General features: G+C 43.8%; 1 protein-coding gene across 1 annotated transcript; it reads right to left on the reverse strand.

The window, feature by feature from the left end:
- Positions 1-213: 213 nt before the first annotated feature.
- Positions 214-21231, reverse strand: LOC117886056 (olfactory receptor 11L1-like). Its single transcript, XM_034787691.1, has 3 exons — positions 20985-21231; positions 20462-20610; positions 214-525 (listed from the first exon to the last, which is right to left on the reverse strand). The coding sequence occupies exons 1-3, from the start codon at positions 21229-21231 to the stop codon at positions 214-216; spliced, it is 708 nt and encodes a 235-aa protein (XP_034643582.1).
- Between the last annotated feature and the right edge of the window lie 853 nt (positions 21232-22084).

The raw sequence follows: 22084 nt of genomic DNA on the forward strand, positions 1-22084 counted from the left end.
GTTTTTAAGTGAAGTGAAACTTGAAGATACAGAAGACAAATCAGACTCCTGAAAGGGGTACAGTAGTCTGGAAAGGTTGAGAGATACTGTGTAAGAGCAGGACATGGAGCCCAGTGGAGCTCAGGGAAACACAACCTGAGACTACAGCAGGCTTCTCTTCAGGCCCTATCCCAGCCCATGTTATATCTATTTTAACCAAAGGAAATTGTTTGGTTAGCATGGTCCAAACATGAATTTCCTGCAAGCATTCCTCAGGGCCTCCTGGACCTCTTTGTTTCTCAGGCTGTAGATGAGGGGATTAACCAGAAGGGTCAGGACGGCATAGACGACAGAGAGAACTTTCTTGAAATTGGTTAGGATGTCAGTGGTTGGGAACATATAGACAGTCAGCAGAGTTGCATAATAAATGCTCACCACAATGAGGTGAGAGGAGCAGGTGGAAAAGGTCTTTTGCCTCCCAGAGGTGGATAGGATTCTCAGGATGGTGGCAATGATGCAGACATAGGACATCAAGATAAGAAGGAACTGGACCAGAAAGAAAATCAATCTGAGTGGGAAAGCCAATGTGTCCATCAGGTGAGGGTCATTGCAAGAGAGTTTTACAAGGGGGATAAAATCGCAAAAGAAATGGTCAATAATGTTGGAGCCACAGAATGTTAACTGAGATATTGACAATGTTGTTATGCTATTACCTAGGAAGCCACCTATCCAAGAGCCACCTGCAAGCTGGAGACAGGCCCAGCCACTCATACGGGCTGCATAGTGCAGTGGATTGCTTATCGCTAAATACTGATCGTAAGACATCACCGACAGGAGAAGGCATTCCGTAGCAATCAGAGAACCAAAGAAATAATATTGTGTGACACACCCATTGAATGAAATAGTGCTGTCCCCAATCAGAAGACAGGCCAGCATCCTGGGCAGAATGGTGGAGGTGTAGCAGGTCTCCAAGCAGGACAAGTTCCCCAGGAAGAAGTACATGGGGGTGTGAAGGTGCTGATCAGCCACAACAAGCGCAAATATCAGGACGTTCCTGGCCATGGTCACGATATAGATCACTAGAAATAGCAGGAAGAGAAGTGTTTGTAGATTAGGGAAATCCCCGAATCCCAGGAGGATGGACGTTTGGTTCATTTCCTCTCCGTTCACCATGTGTTCCAACTAGGGGAAAGAAAGCAAAATTTGCAATGGAATCTGTAGAAGATACATTTTCATCATGCTTTAGCATCAATTTAGTTCCATAAATATTCCATAAGGCCCCTCATCCTGTGAGGTCAGTGAAGAACCAAGACTCTGGAGGAAAATTTCCTATTCAGATCTTTGAGATTCCATTATCACCGCCCCTCCAGTCAGTGAAGAGATCGATGCAGACAGAAAACCACACACCGCTGTGCATATTTATGTCAAAATTGGCAAAGCCATTTTAAGTAGTCATTTTTAACTTCTGACAAGTGCTCCGCATGGCTCACCAGGGTGGACTGTGACTCCTTGCACTGCAAACATATTATCAGTTCAGCTAATGGCTAGCAGGCTCTAATGGACTCAGCCAAGAGAGGAGACAGTGACCAACACACTGTCATAGCAGGTTATGTTAGTCTCCATCAGACAAGGTCCAGCCCTTTCCTGCTTTTATTCTTTTTCCTTTTTTTCACATTCATCTTGGACCACTCCAGAGAGAGAGACACATCACTGAGCTGTTGCATCACAAACTGATGCCAATTTTACACTTCACTCCCCTTATGGTTTCCTTTGCTGGCACCACAACCACCATGGTGTTTCAATTACTTTCCCTCTAAAACACTCGCCAATTGAATCTCGTTTTATTTCTGTCTGCAATTGACTCATTCCTCAGTCCTGCTGTGATTTTTCTTCTGCTCCTCGCTGGTGTTGTCTGCCGCATGTTCCAGGTGAAGGGGGATTATGAACTCGCATAGGACCCACAACCCAATGAGCCAGCTCCTCAACTGTCTTCCTCCATGGGTCACAAATGAGAATAAAAAATGCAGAACCAATTGCTGAGAAATAGGGCAGACACACCCCAAAACTGGTGGTTATTCTCCCACAAGATATACCAAACCAGCAACAAAATAAACTTCTGTCTCACCACACTGGCTAATAAGAAGTCAGAAAAGCAGTCTCCTTAGGTATTCCAGTCCTTCTACCACCACCAAAACACTAGACTTAATGAGGAGGGGTTATTTAAACCATTTGCATCAAACAAAAGGTTTTTTTCTGATCCCAAAGGACCAGCCACAGACCCAAGTCAATATATAACTCAGATCTTACCCAATAATCGTGCTGTTGCCAATCTTTTAGTAACTAAAATCTAAAGGTTTATTTATAAAAAGAAAGAAAGAAAGGTGAGAATTAAAATTGGCTAAAAAAATCAATTACATACAGTAATGGCAAAGTTCTTGGTTCAGGCTTGTAGCAGTGATGGAATAAACTGCTGGCTGGTTAATTCTCTGATTGCTTCCGAATCATTGGAAGCTCCTCAGTCCCTTGGTTAGAATGCTCCCATTAGTACAAGTTAATCATAGTCCAGAAGTTGGAGCAGGAAAGAGGTCAATACTCATAACGTCAGATACAAAAATGGTGCATGCATACAAATAACACAGTCATATTTAGAAAATCATCACTTTTCTATTGACACCTTACTTGACATACATTGTATAAGATTTGTTGCAATTGTATAACAGTGGTAGTAACAATGATCTATATGGTCATATTTTAATCAGATAACGTCACACCGCCAATGCAAAATTGATGCTGGAAGAGGTCTCACAGACACTGCTGAATTCACCATAGGAACTTCCGATTCTTGGTTCTGTATTACTACAGCTTCAAAACCAATATTAGAAGTATCAGTGTATAACAGAAATGGTTTATCAAAATTATATTTGATCAAAACAGGCCTTTTCTTTGTAAGGTTCATTATGGAAGTAATAATATTATTTAATCCCTTTATAAACCCAAGGCAAAACTTGGTTAGACCAATAGTGGATTGGATTTGCTGTTGCAGCGTAATTCCTGTACATCTCATGCAAACTTGTCATGAGCTAATCAACATAGCTGTTTTATCCATCCAAGCTCTGGCAAATGTTTGGAATCCAATTAACATCTTGTCAATGTAAATATTAATGTTCATCAGAGTGTAGGAATTTTGGCATTTTTCATACAGCACATTAGGTGTGTAATGTCTGTTCTCCAGTGTACAGTTTCAAGCCTGGTTACAGGCACTAACTGTGTAACATCAGTATCACAAGGCCTTTTAATATGAAGTGTGTGGTCATGAAATGAAACAGTATAATCCTAAAGGCTTCTAGCACATAGTGAGTTCTTATGTCTCACTCCCAACATGTTTAAGGGTTTTTCCAAAAGCTCATACATATTGTACATTTTTACAGATTTTGGTATTATCAACAAACTAGTCACAAGAGGTAACATTAACATGAATATTAACTTCACATCGATAACATAGAATCATAGAATCATGCCAAGCCTTTTGTTTAGATAGACCATTTTAGTCAGCTAGTTCAATATCCCTTTTGAACTGTGTGTGCCATGTACGTCTTGATAGAACTGCAGCCAAGATTGTTGTATTATTTCCCCCTGCACGACATACAGGAGGGGCAATCAAAATCAGCCTGGCAGAACATGCATGAGAACTGTCTCTGGACAGATAAGCAATTCATCAAAATCACATTCTCTGATCTTTTGGGGCCAAATCCTGTTCTCATTGAGATCAAAAGAAGTTTTGCTATTGAGTTCAATGGGAACAGGCTTTGACATTTGGAGAGGAAAGAACAAAACCACTCAAGCAAGGGCCATGTTGCTTATACCACAGGTATCAAAGACTTCTGACTAACATGAGAAAGTCAGCAGACATCTGATCTTTGCCCATTGCAAGGGAGAAATCAGCAACCAATGAGGCTAGAACATTCTCTGTAACATATCCAACTCATAAGTCCATCTGCAAAGGATCAAGGAAATATGAAGGCTCCAGATTTCCTTAAAATCCTTAGTCCCTTGGTTAGAATGCTCCCACCATGTATCAGAGAAAGAGGCAAAATGGAGATGTTTCCAGGCCAGGGCCTTTTAGCTTCTGCCAAGTGCCAAATAAACATGTAGTAAACATAGTGAATATTCATAATTTCAGATACCAAGATGAATATAAATACATAGAAATAGCATAATCATAAGTACCAGCTATTTCACCTACATGACTATTCCCAGAAGAGATTAAGAAAAATCACACCACGTACCTAAGACCCTATGTGCCAGCACCATGCCCACTGGAGTTTTGTTCTGTTATGTAACAACAGAGATGGAGCCAGTGACATGACTCCGTTTAGCCTAAAAGGGCAAGGTTAATATTCAACTGTTCAGGTGTGACTGCATCTTTAGTCAGTGAGGGCATACTGGAACACATTCAGGTTAATGGGCTTCAGTGTTCCTTTGCAGTTAACTTTTTAATGTTCATAAACCTGGTGGTTTAAAACATAACACAGGTTTTTAGGTTTGCAAATCTATGACCCTCTGCCTCTTTGAGATTATTAATTATTATTATTATTTTGCTGGTCATAATGTGGGAGGGTATCTTCGCTGTCCTCTGCTCATGAGGTTAGGTATGTGTCTTGTAGCACTCTTCTGAACACCAGTTGGAAGGTTTTATTTTCAGTAGGTGTGGACTGATTCTTTTTTCTTAAAAGGCATGTAATTTTTTCAGGTTCACACTGATTAACACAGAAAACAATTGGGGCTGTTAAACTTTCTTCAAATTCCATAGACAATTAAGTTCTTCTATTTTTTCCGGTATAGTGATGAAATAGGTGTTTGTATATACAAACATCAACATGGTTAACTATTCACTTTCCCCCCAAATATGGGAGTTTTGTTAGGAGCCATTTCAGCGTGTATGACTTATTAAAAGACAAATTTTAAGTAGAACTGTATCCAAAATTGCATTATGATATTATACCCAAATATTGCATTTCAATGGGAGATTCAACTTCCTTTATAGGAACAGAACAGACTCCTGAAACTCTTACCATAAAAGTGGTCCATAGACATTGTCTTCAATGGGACTGAACAAATGATTAAGGGTTTACCAGCAAAGTTCTTGGTAGATTCCTGAGGGAGCTGGTTTAAGGTTGTCAGTGTCCAGCATTCTAATCTGCACTTATGGTTCTCTCACCCACAAAACTGGAAAACAAGGCATTTGTTTTCTTTGTTTTGCTGCTCCAGTTCCAGTTAGCAAAATGCATGTTAGACTAGTTTGGCTGCAAAGAAGGATTCTATGTACACTGGGGACAACACCTGTTTCCTGTCAAGCTGCGGAACTGGGCTGCCATCAGAATCTAAACATCCTCTGGTCAGAGCAAGCAGAGGTATTCGTCTAATGACTTGGACTTGTGATGCAGTATGAATGTCATGGATAATTCAGACCAATGGAGAAACAGAATAAAAAACACTGTTTAAATACCTTCCACCTCTTCCCAGAATAGAAAGGGAATCTAGTCCAACCCGCTGGTCAAAGCAGGACCAAACCCCAGACTGATATTTGCCCCAGGTCCCTAAGTGGCCCTATTAAGGAATGAATTTATAACCCTGGGTGTAGCAAGCCAATGTGCAAGCCACTGAGCTATCCCTACCTTGAGATCACCTGACCATTTTAACAGCACAATACATATGCTAACAAATTTAAACAAAGTCTTTGTTTATGTTTGCTAGCATATGCTTTGTGCTGTTAAAACCATGTAAAGAATGAATGCCCTCCCTAGCCACCTTCTTCTCCTCTGGAGAGGAACCGGGGGCGGGGGGAGCTAGCCCCAAGTCTTTTCGGTAACTCGCATCCGCTAAAAATCTCTTGCTAGTATTGTGTAGTGGAGAGTACCACCCTACTTGAACTACAGGAAACAAACCTTTTTCTCTCATCATCTCTGAACTACAATTCTGCTTTGCAACTACCAATTTTGGCATCCACAAGGCATTAGATGCATGAGAGCTTACTAAGAAATCAGAGGACATATTCAAAGCATTTATGGGTTTATCCAGAATGTTGCTTTGTTGTGTATAGCCAGGAATCCAGCCTTCCCTTTGAACCTGAGACACTAACTGTTCACTTAAAAAATCAACATGGAGACATTCATGTCTCAACAACGTTGTCTTCCCAACAAACTGGTCAAGCATATCCACTTGCTTATAGGGCTGCTTAAATTCCCTTACACTTTTCTTTCCATCTAAAACCTTCTTTAAGTTATCCACACTGGATCTTTCTAAAGCTGGGTCAGTGGATCCATACACATCTGAAAGACTCTGGCAGTTAGGAACTGAAACTACCTCAGTCAAATCACTTTCACACCTCTCCTTGCAAAAACTACCATGAGGATTCTTCTCTTAGGAGCTTCTCTAAGCAACAATCCATCTTTCAGAGAAATTCTGCCCTTACCCTCTTCACCTAGGGCTTGCTCTAAAGGAACATTTTCCTGAGCAACAACAGACTCTTTCTGGGTTTCACTTAAATCCAGAATCACCTCTGGCACATTAGGAGATTTTCACACAATTCCCTTTTATTCAAGCAGCTAGACTCCATAGTTCAAAGGTTAGAGAAACTTTCTTTCCCTTTGCAGCTTTCCTCACTGGCAACATGCAGGTTACCAGGCTCAACACACAGAGATTTAGGGACCATTCCCTCCTTGTTACAAGTTTCAACACTGTCAGTGGGTACCACAGTTAAATCACCTTCATGCATTCCTTATGCCATGGTCATGCTATCAACCTTGTTAAACAGAGTTGTCATAACTTTACTCAGCAACACACTAGCAACAGGCAAAATAGAAGCACCAGAGGTCCCTGTGACTTTGCTATGACAGTAACTTGATGCAACCTAGTTACAATGCCATTCTCCCTACCAGACACAAACTTTGGAATTTTCCTTCCTGGGCTTTTGTTAAACCCAGAACCAACTCTGATACAACTGATAAATTTTCAAGTAGCATAAACTGAGAAGGACTTTATGTCTGCTCCACAGACAAAGAGCTAGACATGCCCACACTTTTGTAGCAGACACACTGATATTCTTAACAGACAAACAATTGGAGGTATCCTTTCCTTTTTCCCAGCACCCATGGCTAATTTCAGACATATACTTAGAAAATGAGTGACAGCTTTCTTAACAGGCAAGTTGTCACTCTCCACAGATAGTGTCTCATTGTACTTAGCTGCTTTAAGTAAATCACTTCTACCTTATTCAGGCTCACTTTCACAAGCTTCAGTTGCCAACAATCCATTACCTATCAAAAATCAACCATTTTCTTCCTCAATTAGGGATTTAACCTGACCATCAATTTTAATCTGCTCTAGAGAAACATGCTCCTGATTAAAAGTTCTCTCTGTGTTTTAGCTAATTCCAGATTCACTTGTTAGATATTAGACAGACATTCAGAAACTTCATTCACATACAAAGCACTTTTTTGCACAAACAGCTATTTTCCTCAACAGTATCAGTCACAATTATTATAAGACTAAATTCTTGATGGTGATTATTATTGATTCTTAATATTGCAATGGTCCTTAGGAGATCTACTTATGGACCAAGATCCATTGTGCTCAGAGCTGTACAAAACCAGAATTTCGTGTGGTATCGTATCGGTAATGTTACTCACTATTGAAGATGGAAAGTCCTCAGAAATGTTCTCATTCTCATCTCTGAGAGTTTTCCATTACCAAAATGCTTTACAACATGAACCTGTTATTTCTGTACATTGTCCAGGGAAAAAACGTGGCAGCATCTAAAAGGAAATGTGCAGGTGATGAATACGGTGACATTTTCTTCCCCGTCCTCAATGATCTATTTTTAATGAAGATGAGGTGAAAGGTTTGTTTACCTTAANGAGAGCCTCCAGAAAATCTGAGTGATCAATAGAGCTCTTTGATGAGGTGTCAGCCATTACTTGGGACTTCTTTGATGCATGTGCTACAATAACTTTGAATCTTATCAAATGTGTGAGTAAATGAAGATTTTTAAAGTTTAAACATTTTCTTTAAACAAACACTATGAAGGTACAAGTGATACCATTCCTCTGGGGTCAGAGGCCTGCAATTGGCTGATTAACCCCACCTGCTGCACCTGAGAAAGAGCTGTAACTCGATTAGCTGCCTGTATAAGGGTATGTCTACACTATGCGATTAATCCGAATTTATATAATTCGAAATTGGGAAACAGATTGTATAAAGTCGAATGCATGCGACCGCACTAAGCACATTAATTCGGCGGTGTGCATCCATGTACCGGGGCTAGCGTCGATTTCTGGAGCGTTGCACTGTGGGTAGCTATCCCATAGCTATCCCATAGTTCCCGCAGTCTCCCCCGCCCATTGGAATTGTGGGTTGAGATCCCAGTGCATGATGGGAGAAAAAATATTGTCGCAGGTGGTTCTGGGTACAGCCTCACCCTTCCCTCCCTCCCTGCATGAAAGCAACGGACGGCAGACAACCATTTCACACCTTTTTTCCTGGGTGAACACTGCAGACTCCATACCACGGCAAGCATGGAGCCCGCTCAGCTCCAGACAGCAGTCATGAACATTGTAAACACCTCGCACGTTTTCGTGGAGTTTATGCTGAGCCAGGACCAGAAAAACGAGGCAAGGAGGCGGCGGCGGCAGCACAGCAACAAGCGTGATGAGGACATGGACATGGACATGGACACGGACATAGAATTCTCTCAAACCGCGAGCCCCGGTGCTTTGGAGATCATGTTGTTAATGGGGCAGGTTCTATCCATGGAATGTTGATTCTGGGCAAGGGAAACAAGCACAGACTGGTGGGACTGCATAGTGTTGCAGGTGTGGGATGATTCTCAGTGGTTGCGGAACTTTCGCATGCGTAAGGGCACTTTCATGGAACTTTGTGACTTGCTGTCCCCTGCCCTGAAATGCCAGAATACCAAGATGAGAGCAGCCCTCACAGTTGAGAAGCGAGTGGCGATAGCCCTGTGGAAGCTTGCAACGCCAGACAGCTACCGGTCAGTCGGGAATCAATTTGGAGTGGGCAAATCTACTGTGGGGGCTGCTGTGATGCAAGTAGCCAAAGCAATCACTGAGTTGCTGCTATGAAAGGTAGTGACTCTGGGAAATGTGCAGGTTATAGTGGATGGCTTTGCTGCAATGGGATTCCCTAACTGTGGTGGGACGATAGATGGAACCCATATCCCTATCTTGGCACCGGAGCACCAGGGTACCCAGTACATAAACCGCAAGGGGTACTTTTCAATGGTGCTGCAAGCACTTGTGGATCACAAGGGACGTTTCACCAACATCAACGCGGGCTGGCCGGGAAGGGTTCATGACGCTCGCGTCTTCAGGAACACTACTCTGTTTAAAGGGCTGCAGCATGGGACTTACTTCCCGGACTAGAAAATAACTGTTGGGGATGTTGAAATGCCAATAGTTATTCTTGGGGACCCAGCCTACCCCTTAATGCCATGGCTCATGAAGCCATTCACAGGCAGCCTGGACAGGAGTCAGGAGCTGTTCAACTACAGGCTGAGCAAGTGCAGAATGGTGGTAGAATGTGCATTTGGCCATTTAAAAGGTCGCTGGCGATCGTTACTGACTCGCTCAGATCTCAGCCAAGCCAATCTCCCCATTGCTATTTCTGCTTGCTGTGTGCTCCACAATCTCTGTGAAAGTAAGGGGGAGACTTTTATGGCGGGGTGGGAGGCTGAGGCAAATCGCCTGGTTGCTGATTACGCGCAGCCAAACACCAGGGCGATTAGAAGAGCACACCAGGAAGTGCTGTGCATCAGAGAAGCTTTGAAAACCAGTTTCATGACTGGCCAGGCTACAGTGTGAAATATCTGTTTGTTTCTCCTTCATGAAAATCCGCCCCCTTTATTGACTCATTCTCTGTAAGGAACCCACCCTCCCCCTACCCCCAGCTTGCTTTCAAACCAAATAAAGTCACTATCGTTTAAAAACCAGACACCGGAGCATTTCTGTTTGCTCACGTAGCAGCCCCAGCATTGCATTCTCCCTCCTCTGATCTTCCTGCCACCACCTCTCATCTCGAGTGTCTCTCCTCTCCTCAGGTTGGTCCCTCCTGTCCTCACGTTGGTCCCTCCTGTCCTCACGTTCACTGGCTTCTTTGCTATACTTTGAAACCGTGTCCTTCCACTCATTCAGATGAGCTCTGTCACTGCGGGTGGATTCCATGATTTCTCCGAACATATCGTCCCGTGTCTTCTTTTTCCGACGATAGCCTTCGGGATGGAGGAGGGAGGCTTGAAGAATTTGCAGCTGCTGGAGGGAGGGAAAATAGGAGAGAATTTTTTAAAAAGATACATTTTGCAGAACAATGCTTATACTCTCTCATGGTGACCAACACTATTCATATTACATAGCACATGTGATTTCTGTGCAAGGTCGCATTTTGCCTCTTAATATTGAGTGCATGTGGCTTTGCTGCTAGAGATCACAGATGCAGGTCCGGGCAACAGAATTCGGCTTGCATGCAGCCATGGTAAGCCATTGTCTTTCGGCTTCTGCGCCCTCCTTTCCCACATACCAAGCAAAGCCCGTTGAGTGCTGCGGTTTTCCTGTTAACCTTCAGCAGCAGAAAACAAACTAACCCCCCCCATCCAATTTTCTGGATGATCACTTTATCCCTCCCCCCACCGCGTGGCTGGTATCAGGGAAGATCCCTGCTAGCCAAACGCGAAAAGCTCTGTGCCAAGTCCCCTCCCCCGCGCTTGGCTAACTGCAGGGAAGGATTTATTTTAAGCCACAGGCAAACAGCCCAGTAGGAACGGCCACCTCTGTCCCCTTAATTAAATTCCCGTATTTCAACCAGGTTACCAGGAGTGATATCACTCTCCTGAGGATTACACAGCAAGATAAAGAACGGATGTTGCTTGAATGCCAGCAAACACCGGGACCATACGCTGCCAGGCTTTGTCATGCCATGATACCAGATTACTTGCTGCAAGCATGGCGCAGTCAAGTGTCCTACCATGGAGGACGGAATAAGGCTGAACTGCCCAGAAACCTTGTGCAAGGCTTTTGGAGTACCTCCAGGAGAGCTTCATGGAGATGTCCCTGGAGGATTTCCGCTCCATCCCCAGACACGTTAACAGACTTTTCCAGTAGCTGTACTGGCTGCGAATGCATCCCAAGTCCTCAGGGCAAAGTAATCATTAAAAACGTTTGCTTTTAAAACAAGTTTTATATTTTAAAAGGTAAACTCACTGAGGTCCCTTCCATGGGGTCGTGGTCTTTGGATACTGGGTTGGGAGAGTACTTAAGTCAGGCTGAGAAAAAGATCCTGGCTGTTGGGGAGAACAGAGTGCTGGGTGCTCTCTGCAAGCTCGTCCTCCTCCTCCTCCTCCTCTTCCTCGCCCACAGAATCCTCAGGTGTAGCTGATGAGATTATCCCCGCCTGGGAATCCACGGTCAGAGGTGGGGTAGTCGTGGCAGCCCCCCCTAGAACTGCATGCAGCTCGGCGTAGAAGCGGCATGTCCGTGGCTCTGACCCGGAGCGACCGTTTCCCTCCTTTGTTTTTTGATAGGCTTGTCTGAGCTCCTTGACTTTCATGCGGCACTGATCTGAGTCCCTATTGTGGCCTCTCTCCATCATGCCCTTGGAGATTTTTTCAAAAGTTTTGGCATTTCGTCTTTTTGAACGAAGTTCTGCTAGCACTGAATCCTCTCCCCATATAACGATCAGATCCAGTACCTCCCATACGGTCCATGCTGGTGCTCTTTTTCGATTATCGGCCTGCATGGTTACCTGTGCTGATGAGCTCTCTGTGGTCACCTGTGCTCTCCACACTGGGCAAACAGGAAGTGAAATTCAAATGTTCGCGGGGCTTTTCCTGTCTACCTGGCCAGTGCATCTGAGTTCAGACTGCTGTCCAGAGCGGTCACAATGGTGCACTGTGGGATAGCTCCCGGAGGCCAATACCATCGAATTGCGGCCACACTACCCCTAATTCAAAATTACAAAATTGATTTGGCGCTACTCCACTCATCGGGGTGGAGTACAGAAATCGATTTTAAGAGCCCTTTATTTTGAAATAAATGGCTTCGTTGTGTGGACGGGTGCAGGGTTAATTTGATTTAACGCTGTTAAATCCAAATTAAAGTCATAGTGTAGACCAGGCCTAAGCAGCAATCCATCTTTCACAGAAATTCTGCCCTTACCCTCTTCACCTAGGGCTTGCTCTAAAGCAACATTTTCCTGAGCAACGACAGACTCTTTCTGGTTTCACTTAAATCCAGAATCACCTCTGGCACATTGGGAGGATTTTCACACAATTCCCTTTTATGCAAGCAGCTAGACTCCATAGTTAAAAGGTTAGAGGCTTGCTTTCCCTTTGCAACTTTCGTCACTGGCAACATGCAGGTTACAAGGCTCAACACATGCAGGCTTAGGGACCATTCCCTCCTTGTTAAAAGTTTCCACACTGTCAGTGGGTAACACAGTTAAATCACCTTCATGCTCTCCTTGTGCCCTGGTCATGATAACAACCTGGTTAAACAGAATTGTCATAACCTTACTCAGCAACACACTAGCAACAGGCAAAATAGAAGCAATAGAATCCTGGTCCCTGGGACTTTGCTATGAAAGTAACTGGATGCAACCTGGTTACAATGCCAGTCTTCCTAGCAGGCACAAACTTAGGAACATTTTCTTCCTGGGCTTTTGTTAAATCCAGAACCAACTCTGGTACAACTGATAAATTTTCAAGTAGTATAAGATGAAAAGCGCTTTATGTCTGCTCCACATACAAAGAGCTAGACATGCCCACACTTGCAGCAGACACACTGATATTCTTAACAGACGAACAATTGGAGGTTTTCTTTCCAATTCCTTTCCAAGATTTCCTTTCTCCCAGCACCCATGGCTGATTTCAGACATATACTTGGAAAGTGGGCAGCAGCTCTTAACAGGCAAGTTGTCACTCCAACGGATAAATAGCCTCATTGTACTGAGCTACTTTAAGCAAATCACTTCTACCTTATTCAGGCTCACTTTCACAAACTGTACTTGACAATACATTACCTACAAAAAAGGCTACCTTTTTCTTCCTCAATTAAGGCTTTAACCTGACCATCAACTTTAATCTGCTCTAGAGGAACAAGTTCCTGATTAAGAGTTTTATCTAATTCCAGATTCTCTTCTGAGATATTAGACAGACATATAGAGCACCTTTTTGCACAGACAACCAGCTATTTTCCTCAACAGTATCAGTCACAACACTATATTAATGATTATGGGAATTATTATAAGACTCAATTGTTGATGGAGATTATTATTGATTATTAATATTGCAATGGTCCCTAGGAGACATATTCATGGACCAGGATCCATTGTGCTCGGAGCTGTACAAATCCAGAATTTTGCATGGTAAAGTATCAGTAATGTTGTTCAGTACTGAAGATGGAAAGTCCTCAGTAATGTTCTCATTCTTATCACTGAGAGTTTTCATCACCAAAATGCTTTACAACATGAACCTGTTAATTCTGTCCATGGCCCGGGGAAAACACCTGGCATCATCCAAAACGAAATGATGCCTCTGTGCACATGATCGATAAGGTGACTTTTTCTTCCCTGTCCTGAATGATCTATTTTTAACGAAGATGAGGTGAAAGGTTTGTTTACCTTAAAGTTGGCATAGAAGAAGCTGGAATCTGTAACATGACCTCTTCACTTGGTGTTTCGGAGAGCAGGATCCATCTGTGATCTGCACCACCTTCACCAATTTTAGTTATCTCAAGGTATGTCTTACCTGCACACCACTGGCGAGGCCATGTAGGGTCTGTGTAGCTACACACCGCGGAGCAGAGCAGTAACGAGACCTGTGTGTTCCTGGCTGGACACCCTAGTTGTGCTGAGACCCTTGATTAGCTTTGCCTTGTATCTCTCACCAGAAAATAAATGTCTCTCCTGAGTCATTGTTTACCCTGCAAACACCACAGGTGAATTTTCCCTTGAGATATTGCTAATGTGCACATTAAATTACCAGGAAGAATGTGAATAGCATGTTTTGTTTAGGTTTTTGAGGTAGACAGTATGTTAATATCTCAAACTTCTTCCAGCCACTCAGGGAATGGAACAGAGAAGGAAAAGCTTCAGAACTAAAAAGTCTTTATTATTTGAAGCCTGAGACATGGAACAGGGCTGCACTCTGCTCGGTTCTGTATAAAAACAGAACAAAGAGATGGTCCTGCCCCAGGCCTCTCTCACTCTGTCCTGTTGAAGGTGTGGGAGAAATACTTAGATATTCATTGGGCCAAAGAGACAGACTGAGAATTGCGCTCCAGCCCACTGGTTGGGGCACTCACGTAAGAGCTGGGAAACCCAAGCTGCAGTCCCTTTGCTGCAATGAATAGTTATTTCATACGCCTCCTCCACGTCCCGTCTGTGCCCTACAGCTGTTTTGTGCCCTGGCGCCTGAGCGCACTGCCAAGGCAGAGTAAGTGCATGTGGTTATGTTGGGCCAGGGCATTGCTCAGGAAGCGCAGAGTTCTGGTAGCACTGGCATGTAGCTTTACCCAGCACCTTCTCTATGGAAGAAAGTCCAGGGTGCCAGGAGATGGTGGGGTTGGGAGCCCACACTGGTGAAGTTTGCACCTTCCCCTTCTCTTATCCTTTGGTCAGCCAGTGTGGCGATGGCCAACTTTCCTTCCAAAGACTCTTTCTACAAGAACCCCAAAGGGAGTGATGGGGCAATAGCCTATCCCCTCACTACCTTGTCATCAATTAGCTCTAAGTTACCACACACCAGTTTTGGTTCATCGACTTGTGCTCTCACACTGTTCTCGTTTACCAGGCACGACCGTAACACCATTCTTGAGTTCTAGCAAAAGGGCATTTTGTTTGGACTAATTCAGTCTTTTGTCTCTTCTTTGCATCTTTTTTCCATCCCCATTTGTTGTTTTGGTCACCATCACGCTGTATGAACTTTCACTCACTTCTCCCAGTTGAGGTCGCACTGAGGGTAAGTTTGTAGGCCAATTATCACAGACCCTTTGTGAATCCAGCCCTTGGTGGGACTTTTAAAAGCATTGAAGTTGCAAACACCCTTTGAAATCAGTGAGTTTGAGAAGCCTCAGTGCTTTGGAAAAACCCACTGGGCACCTAAATACCTTTACAAATCTGTCTGTAAGTGCCCTTTAGATAACTTAAAAATCCATCACAAGTAACCGGCATAGCTAAAGTGAAGTGCAGCATAACTCACCAACAGCAACCCTGAAAGCTCCAATCTCTCCCCTCTTCCCATCAGTGTTAAAAACACGAACCCGTTGTGTTAGTCAACTGGATTCAATATTCTGGCAGTAACAGGCATAATGAACAGATCTACCCCGGATGCTAGTTCAGCAAACCACTCAGACAACTTGAACTGTAGTGACTTCAGTGGGAATTCCCTGGTGTTTACAATTAAGCATGTGCTTAAATGCTTTGCTGTCTGGGGGCTGGAACACTCAATGCTACGTAGGATCCAGTCTGCTCATATTGATCAAGTGCAGGATTCCCCATAAGGTCCAGGTCCCTGACACCGACACTTTGGACCAAATTGTGCCAGAGGTCGGTCCCAGAACTGAGCTTGATGGGCAGGTACTTTTGAGTACGGCAGAACTGATGCCTAAAATAATTTATTATCCAGTTTCCTCCATACGCTCCTGGCATATCCACGGAGAAGTGGGTACGGCACTACATACACACTTCTGTCCTTCTCTTTAACTGGGTTTCCTTAGTCCACAGCAGGGATCACTACATACAGAGACCCAGCCAGGGGAGAATCTTATGCCAAAATTAACAAAATTTGAAGATCCCTGTGGTTAGCTCCCGTTTTCATTAAAAACACAAACCAAAAAAGCTGCAAATATTATTTTAGCTGGAAATTTACCGTATTAGGCACAAATACATTCTGTATGAAATTTGTAAGAACTGTGGTGGTGATTTTCTCATTATTAGAGCTATTCAGGACCAGAATTTTTATTTCATATTGCAGCCAGGGATGAAATCCCATTGCTCAATGCTTTGAAGGATGCACGTCTCATCTGAAACTGGCTAGAATATAGAGACAAACCAGAATCTTCCCAAACCGTGACTTAAATTTTAAACTCCAAGTTGATTGACTCCATAACTTAAGGAATACTTTTTGACTGAAATCAGGGGTTTAATCATTATTACTGGTTATTTACCATTTACTGAGATCAGATGCCATGTAGAGATCAATAGAAAGGAAGGGTGGCCAGCATGTCCTTCGGTCCACGCCACTTCCTGCAGCCCACATTGGCCTGGAGCAGTGAACCGCGGCCAGTGGGAGCCGCAATCGGCCGAACCTGTGGACGCGGCAGGTAAATTAGCCGGCGCAGCCCGCCAGGGGCTTTCCCTGAACAAGCAGCAGCCCAAGTTTGAGAACCACTGCTCAGGCACGACACAGTTTCTTCCCCTTCGGTATATATATAGCTTCTTTCCCTTCAGAATGAACTATCCTGATACAAGCAGCTTTACATCAGTGTAGTTGCATCCAGTGAGATTAGATGAGTGGCCCACTCACAGCGCTCACTGTAGGCCTATGGGCGGCATAGAACGCAGCCCCTCACCTCAGTTCCCCTTCTTCAGTCCCCAAATAAACTCCACACGGGCTTTTTCCAGTCCAATCACAATAGCCCCCATTTAGGTTTCATTTATTAACTTAACATTCAAAACTAAATTGCAGATGACACCTTCCCTCCAGTTGCCTACACCCCAAACTCCCCCCGTCTGGTCTAACTCCGGCCCTCCTTAGCGGGCTACTCCCAGCTCTTCCTAGCTGGAGCAATTCCCCCGGTCACAGGGTTTTCCCTCATTCACTCTCTGAACTTTAACTTCAGCCTCCTGAGTTTGCCTCTTCCCCCATCTGCCCTTTATTGAATATTGCCTGATTCCCCTCAGGTGGGGACCCTTCTCTAAGCAGGCCCCACCAAATCTCCAGCCCACGGGCACATGGCCCTGTAACAGGCAGATGTTCATCATCATGTTCCTATTATGCCTCTGGCATTTAGGGCAGTGATGAAGCTCCTCTACTCCTGTCTGTTTCTGGCAAGTCTTTCAATGGTTTTTCAGCTCGGCTTCCACAGCTCTTCGCCATGTTGTTTTTGGGAAGTTTTCTCCTTCCTTCAGGTGTCCATCTTACTGCTACTCTGGTGATGGAATCAGTTTCCATCCGAAGCATATGACTGATCCATCTCCAACGCCTCCTTGCAATGATGGTGATCAGATCCTTTTGGCTGCACTGTGTCAATAGGTCTTGGTTTGAGATTGTTCTGGGCCTAAAGATAAAGAGGATTTTTCTGAGGCAGGTTGTATGGAATGAAGACAGTTTGGATATGTCATACTTTCTCAGTCCCCAGCAGCATTCTGCACTATAAAGTAGTGTTGAAAGTATGCAGCTCTGATAAATCTTGAGTTTGGTTTTTGTGTTGCAGTTTGATAATTTCCAGACTGTATTTAAGCTCCTGAAGGTGTTTCTGGCTTTATTGATTTTGTTCCAATGTCCTGGCTTGTTCCACCAGCCTCGCTGATGGTGCTGCCCAAGTACGTGAATGTTTCTACATTGGTGAGAACATAATCTTCTATCCGTACTGGTGGTGGTGAGGTAAAGGTCATGATATCCATCTTATTGCGGTTGATTTTCCATCCAGTTTGCTTGATGAATGCATGGAGTAGAGCTGTTTTTTCTTGTATATGGTGTTGGGTATGTGATAGGAGAGTGACATCATCTGCGAAGTCCTGGTCTTCAAGGGATGAGAAGAGTGTCCATTTAATGCCTCTTGGTATGTCTTCTATTGTACGCCGCTTTACCCAGTCAATGGTAATGTTGAAAAAGATTGGGGACATGACACACCCCTGACGTACTCCTGCTTTGACTTCAAAACTGAGCTCACTGTGATCAACATTGCATGTAAAGTTGAAATAGAAGCTTTTGATGACGTTGATTATATGGGAAGAAATTCCATATGCCCGCAGAATGCGCCATAGGCTGGTCCTGTGAATGCTATCAAAAGCCTTCTCAAAGTCTATTAAATTTATGTAGAGTTGCCATTGCCATTCTAAGCACTATTCTATTATGTTTCAAAGAGTGAAGATCTGGTCTGTGCATTCACACCCTTTCCAAAAACCAGCTTACTCTTTTCTGAAAACGCTATCAAGTGCCTCTGATATACGCTGGACTATGATCTTACACAATACTGTGCTTGGCACAGATAAAAGTGTGATACCATGCCAGTTATTGCAATCACTGAAAGTTCCTTTCTTTGGTATCTTCACTATAACCCCATTGATCCACTCATCTGACACTTTTCCCCTTTCCCAGACTGATGTAAATAGAGGGGCCAGGATAAATGCTGCTAATTTAGGATTTACCTTGAACAATTCTGCATTCAAGTTATCCTTGCCAGGAGCTTTCCCATTTTTTAAGGATTTGATGGCTTGAATGATCACTTCCTTAGTTGGGGTGTCTCTGCTGATCTCAAGATCTTCTGCCTCCTGGATGTTTCTTCCTCTTTAGGTGGCTCCCCATTCAGTAATCCTTTGAAATGCTCTGTCTAGCACATTTCTTGTTCTTTTTGGTTGTTAGTAGGTGTCATTGTTTGTTCCTGATGAGAGTGTTTGTTCGTGTTTGCCGTTTACCACTGATAAGCTACGTTATTTTGTAGACGGTTCCTTGTTCACCACGAGCAGCTGCATCTTCTGCTTGTGCTGCCAGATTATCAGTATAATGCCGTTTGTTCACTCTCACAATGAGTTTGACCTCCTGGTTTGCCTTGCTCGTGGCATATGTCCTTTAGCTTCTGGGATTTTGTGTCTAAAACTTTTTTCTTCAGGGCTTGTCTGGTTTCTCTGGCATTCCACGTCCTGGGTGTAATCCACTCCTTCCGTCTCTTCTGCCTGTAGCCTAGACAAGCTTCACTGCTCTGTTTATAAATTGCTGTTACTTTGCCCCACTTGTTGTTGATCTCCCTTGTTTGGTGGACCTACATTTCTCAGTTTTAGCTGGATGGAACCTGTCACAAGGTGGTGGTCATTGCCAACATCTGCGCCCCTTCTCACTTTCACATCTGTCAGTGAGCATCACCATTTGCCATTGATCATGATATGGTCAATCTGTTTTTTATCTCTGCCATTTGGAGAAAACCATGTTAGCTTGTGAATTTCAGTGTTCAAATAGGGTACCACTGATGACTAGGTAATTTATATTACAGAAATCAACAAGCTTTTGTCCGTTTTCATTCATGGTGCCACACCCATGTCTTCCCATTGCTCTGTCTTTTTCTGTGTTGTCCTTACTGACTTTGGCATTCAGATCTCCCATGACGATAGTTAGGTCATGGCGTAGTACTCTCTCTAACTCCGTCTGTAGTGTAAGGTAGAATTTGTCCTTTCTTCTTCATCACTGTCATTTGTCAGAGCATAGCACTGAATCAGGGTGATATTATTATGTTTCTCTTTCAGTCTGGCTCTCATAAGTCTGCTGCTGATGGATTTCCATTCAAGCAGGGAATTCTCCACTATCTTCTTCAAAAGCATGGCAACACCCTCATGGTGTTGTCCATCATCCCAACCAGAAAACAGCAAAGTTTCTCCCAAGGCTGTAGTTAAACTTCCTGATCCCATCTATCTGCTCTCGCTGACACCCAGGATGTGTAAGCTGTAGCGTCTCATCTCTGCTGTGACCTGAGCTGTTTGGTACATTGTACACATTTGTTTTTTGTCTTGGTGTTGAGCACTTCAGTCTTCATGCCAGTGGCTTCCTTTTGGCTTTCACCACTGGCAGTCATAGGGGTCATTTACTCCTGAAGGCCATCACACACATTAATGGTTGATTTCACCAGCGCTGTTTCCGTAACATATTTTGTTTATTACGGGACAGAGTTGTTAGCCCTCAACCTGGAGGACCAGGGTTTCTATTTTGTCTGGCCCCTCCCACACAGAGCAATCCGACATGGTTGAACCTACCAGGAGCAAAAAGCCCCCATCGACACAGACTCTGGGGATCGTTAGAGCACACAAGCTGACCCACCACCACAAGGCACAGACACCAGAGGACAGGTAGAGATAGGGCAATATAGTTTAAGTGGTGCAATTTCTATGAATAGACAAACCTTGACACATTTATTCCTCACACCAGACATGAAGGGGACAGATAACGGGAGGTCTGAGAACACTGGTGACAGAAAGAGAAGACTCAGTTTAATTTCTTTATTGCATGATGCTCTTGGTGACAGACACAGTTATTAGGGTCACTGAGAAAATGGAGAAACACTAGAAGGAACTGGTGGAAAACATCCCCTGGGAAAGTTCTCAGGATAGTGGTTTGGCTATGAATGTAAAGGCTGAGTTTTCCCATAAAAGGCCAATGTTAGGCAACCAAATCCTATGGGCAGTAAATGGGAGTTGGGCAACTCACACCTTCAGTCTCATTGTCAAATACAATTGGACATGGTGGAGCAGACAGGGCACTGGACTGGGAGTCTGGATAGTTGGTTTCCTGCAACGAACAGACTGAGTGATTCTGGCCCTCTGGGATCCACAAACCCAGCTTGGCTGCCAGAAACCCTGCAGTAGAAGGAGGAGCAGGTGGAAAAGGCCTTTTCCCTTCAGGTGGTGGACGGGATTCTCAGGATTGTGGTGATGATGCAGACGTGGACATCAAGGTAAGAAGAAACGGGACCAGTGAGAAAATCAAACTGAGTGCAAAGCCACCATTTCCATCTGCTGCAGATCTTTGCAGGAGAGTTTTACAGGGGGATAAAATCACAAAAAAATAGTCAATACTATTTGGGCCACAGAACATTAACTAAGATATGGACAACGTTGTTCTGCTATCACCTAGAATCCATGTATCCAAGAGCCACCTGTGAGCTGCAGGCAAGACCTGTCACTCATATTGACTGCATAGTGCATTGAACTGCATATTGCTAAATACCTACCGTAAGACATCACCGACAGGAGAAGGTATTCCGTACCTGCTAGATAACCAAAGAAATAAAATTGTGTGACACACTCATTGAATGAAATGGTCTTGTCCCCAGTCAGGAGACAGGCCAGCAGCTTGGCCAGGATGGTGCATATATAGCAGGTTTCCAAGCAGGAAAAGTTCCCCAAGAAGAAGTACATGGCAGTGTGAAGGTGCTGATCAGCCACAACTGGCACAATGATGAGGATGTTTCCAGCCATGGTCGCAATATAGGTCACTAGAAACAGTAGGAAGAGAAGGATCTGCAGCTCGGGGAGATCCCAGAATCCCAGGAGTATGAATTCCGTTGCAGATGTTCCATTTCCCTTTTCTGGGTTTGCAATGGGGTGTGTCTATTGGAAAGAAATGAACTCTGCCAAATAAACATTCACTCAATAAAACATTAGCATTGTGTTAATTTTCTCCCTCTCCTGGCTACTGGAACAATGGGTGAGAGTAGAATGGAGGCCAGGGGAGGGGAAATGCCATCTCTTGATCCTTGGGGCATATTATATATATTACCAGGCTGCAGATTCAGCAAAACATTAATCTCTCTGGAAACAGATGGCATCAAGCACACAAATACTATGGTGTTGGGGCTTATAGGTACAACAGTACAGAAATGAGTATGTTCAAATAATCACGTTTCACTACCTGGTGTATCAGAGCAGAGCAATGGCCTTTATAGATTGGAGATCCATGTTCGAAATGGGCCAGGATTTGATATTTTAGAGGAAGCCACAATAGAGAAACAAACAAACTAGTAAGGCTGGGATTTGCAGTGTGTGGGCAGCCAACTCCCAAGAAAGGGGAAAAAAATTTCATAGGCAGACGTTGTAGACCAAGCTGGATGAGCAAGCAACTCAGAGAGGTGATTAAGAAAAAGCAGAAAGCCTACAAGGAGTGGAAGAAGGGAGGGATTAGCAAGGAAAGCTACCTTATGCAGGTCAGAACATGTAGGGATAAAGTGAGAGAGGCCAAAAGCCATGTAGAGTTGGACCTTGCAAAGGGAATTAAACCCAAAAGTAAAAGGTTCTATAGCCATATAAATAAGAAGAAAACAAAGAAAGAAGA

This window comes from Trachemys scripta, chromosome 12, assembly GCF_013100865.1.
Source record: "Trachemys scripta elegans isolate TJP31775 chromosome 12, CAS_Tse_1.0, whole genome shotgun sequence".
Lineage (NCBI taxonomy): Eukaryota > Metazoa > Chordata > Testudines > Emydidae > Trachemys > Trachemys scripta.

Bases quoted from the DNA above. Each gene is read 5' to 3' on its own strand.
- LOC117886056 (XM_034787691.1), bottom strand. From the start codon at position 21,231: ATGGCTGGAAACATCCTCATCATTGTGCCAGTTGTGGCTGATCAGCAC. The intron at 20,611-20,984 runs GTAGGTATTTAG...CTTCTACTGCAG, and splicing joins CCTGTCGGTGATGTCTTACG to GGTTTCTGGCAGCCAAGCTG. The intron at 526-20,461 runs GTGAGTTGCCCA...TTTCTGGTCCAG, and splicing joins TTGACAATGAGACTGAAGGT to TTCCTTCTTATCTTGATGTC.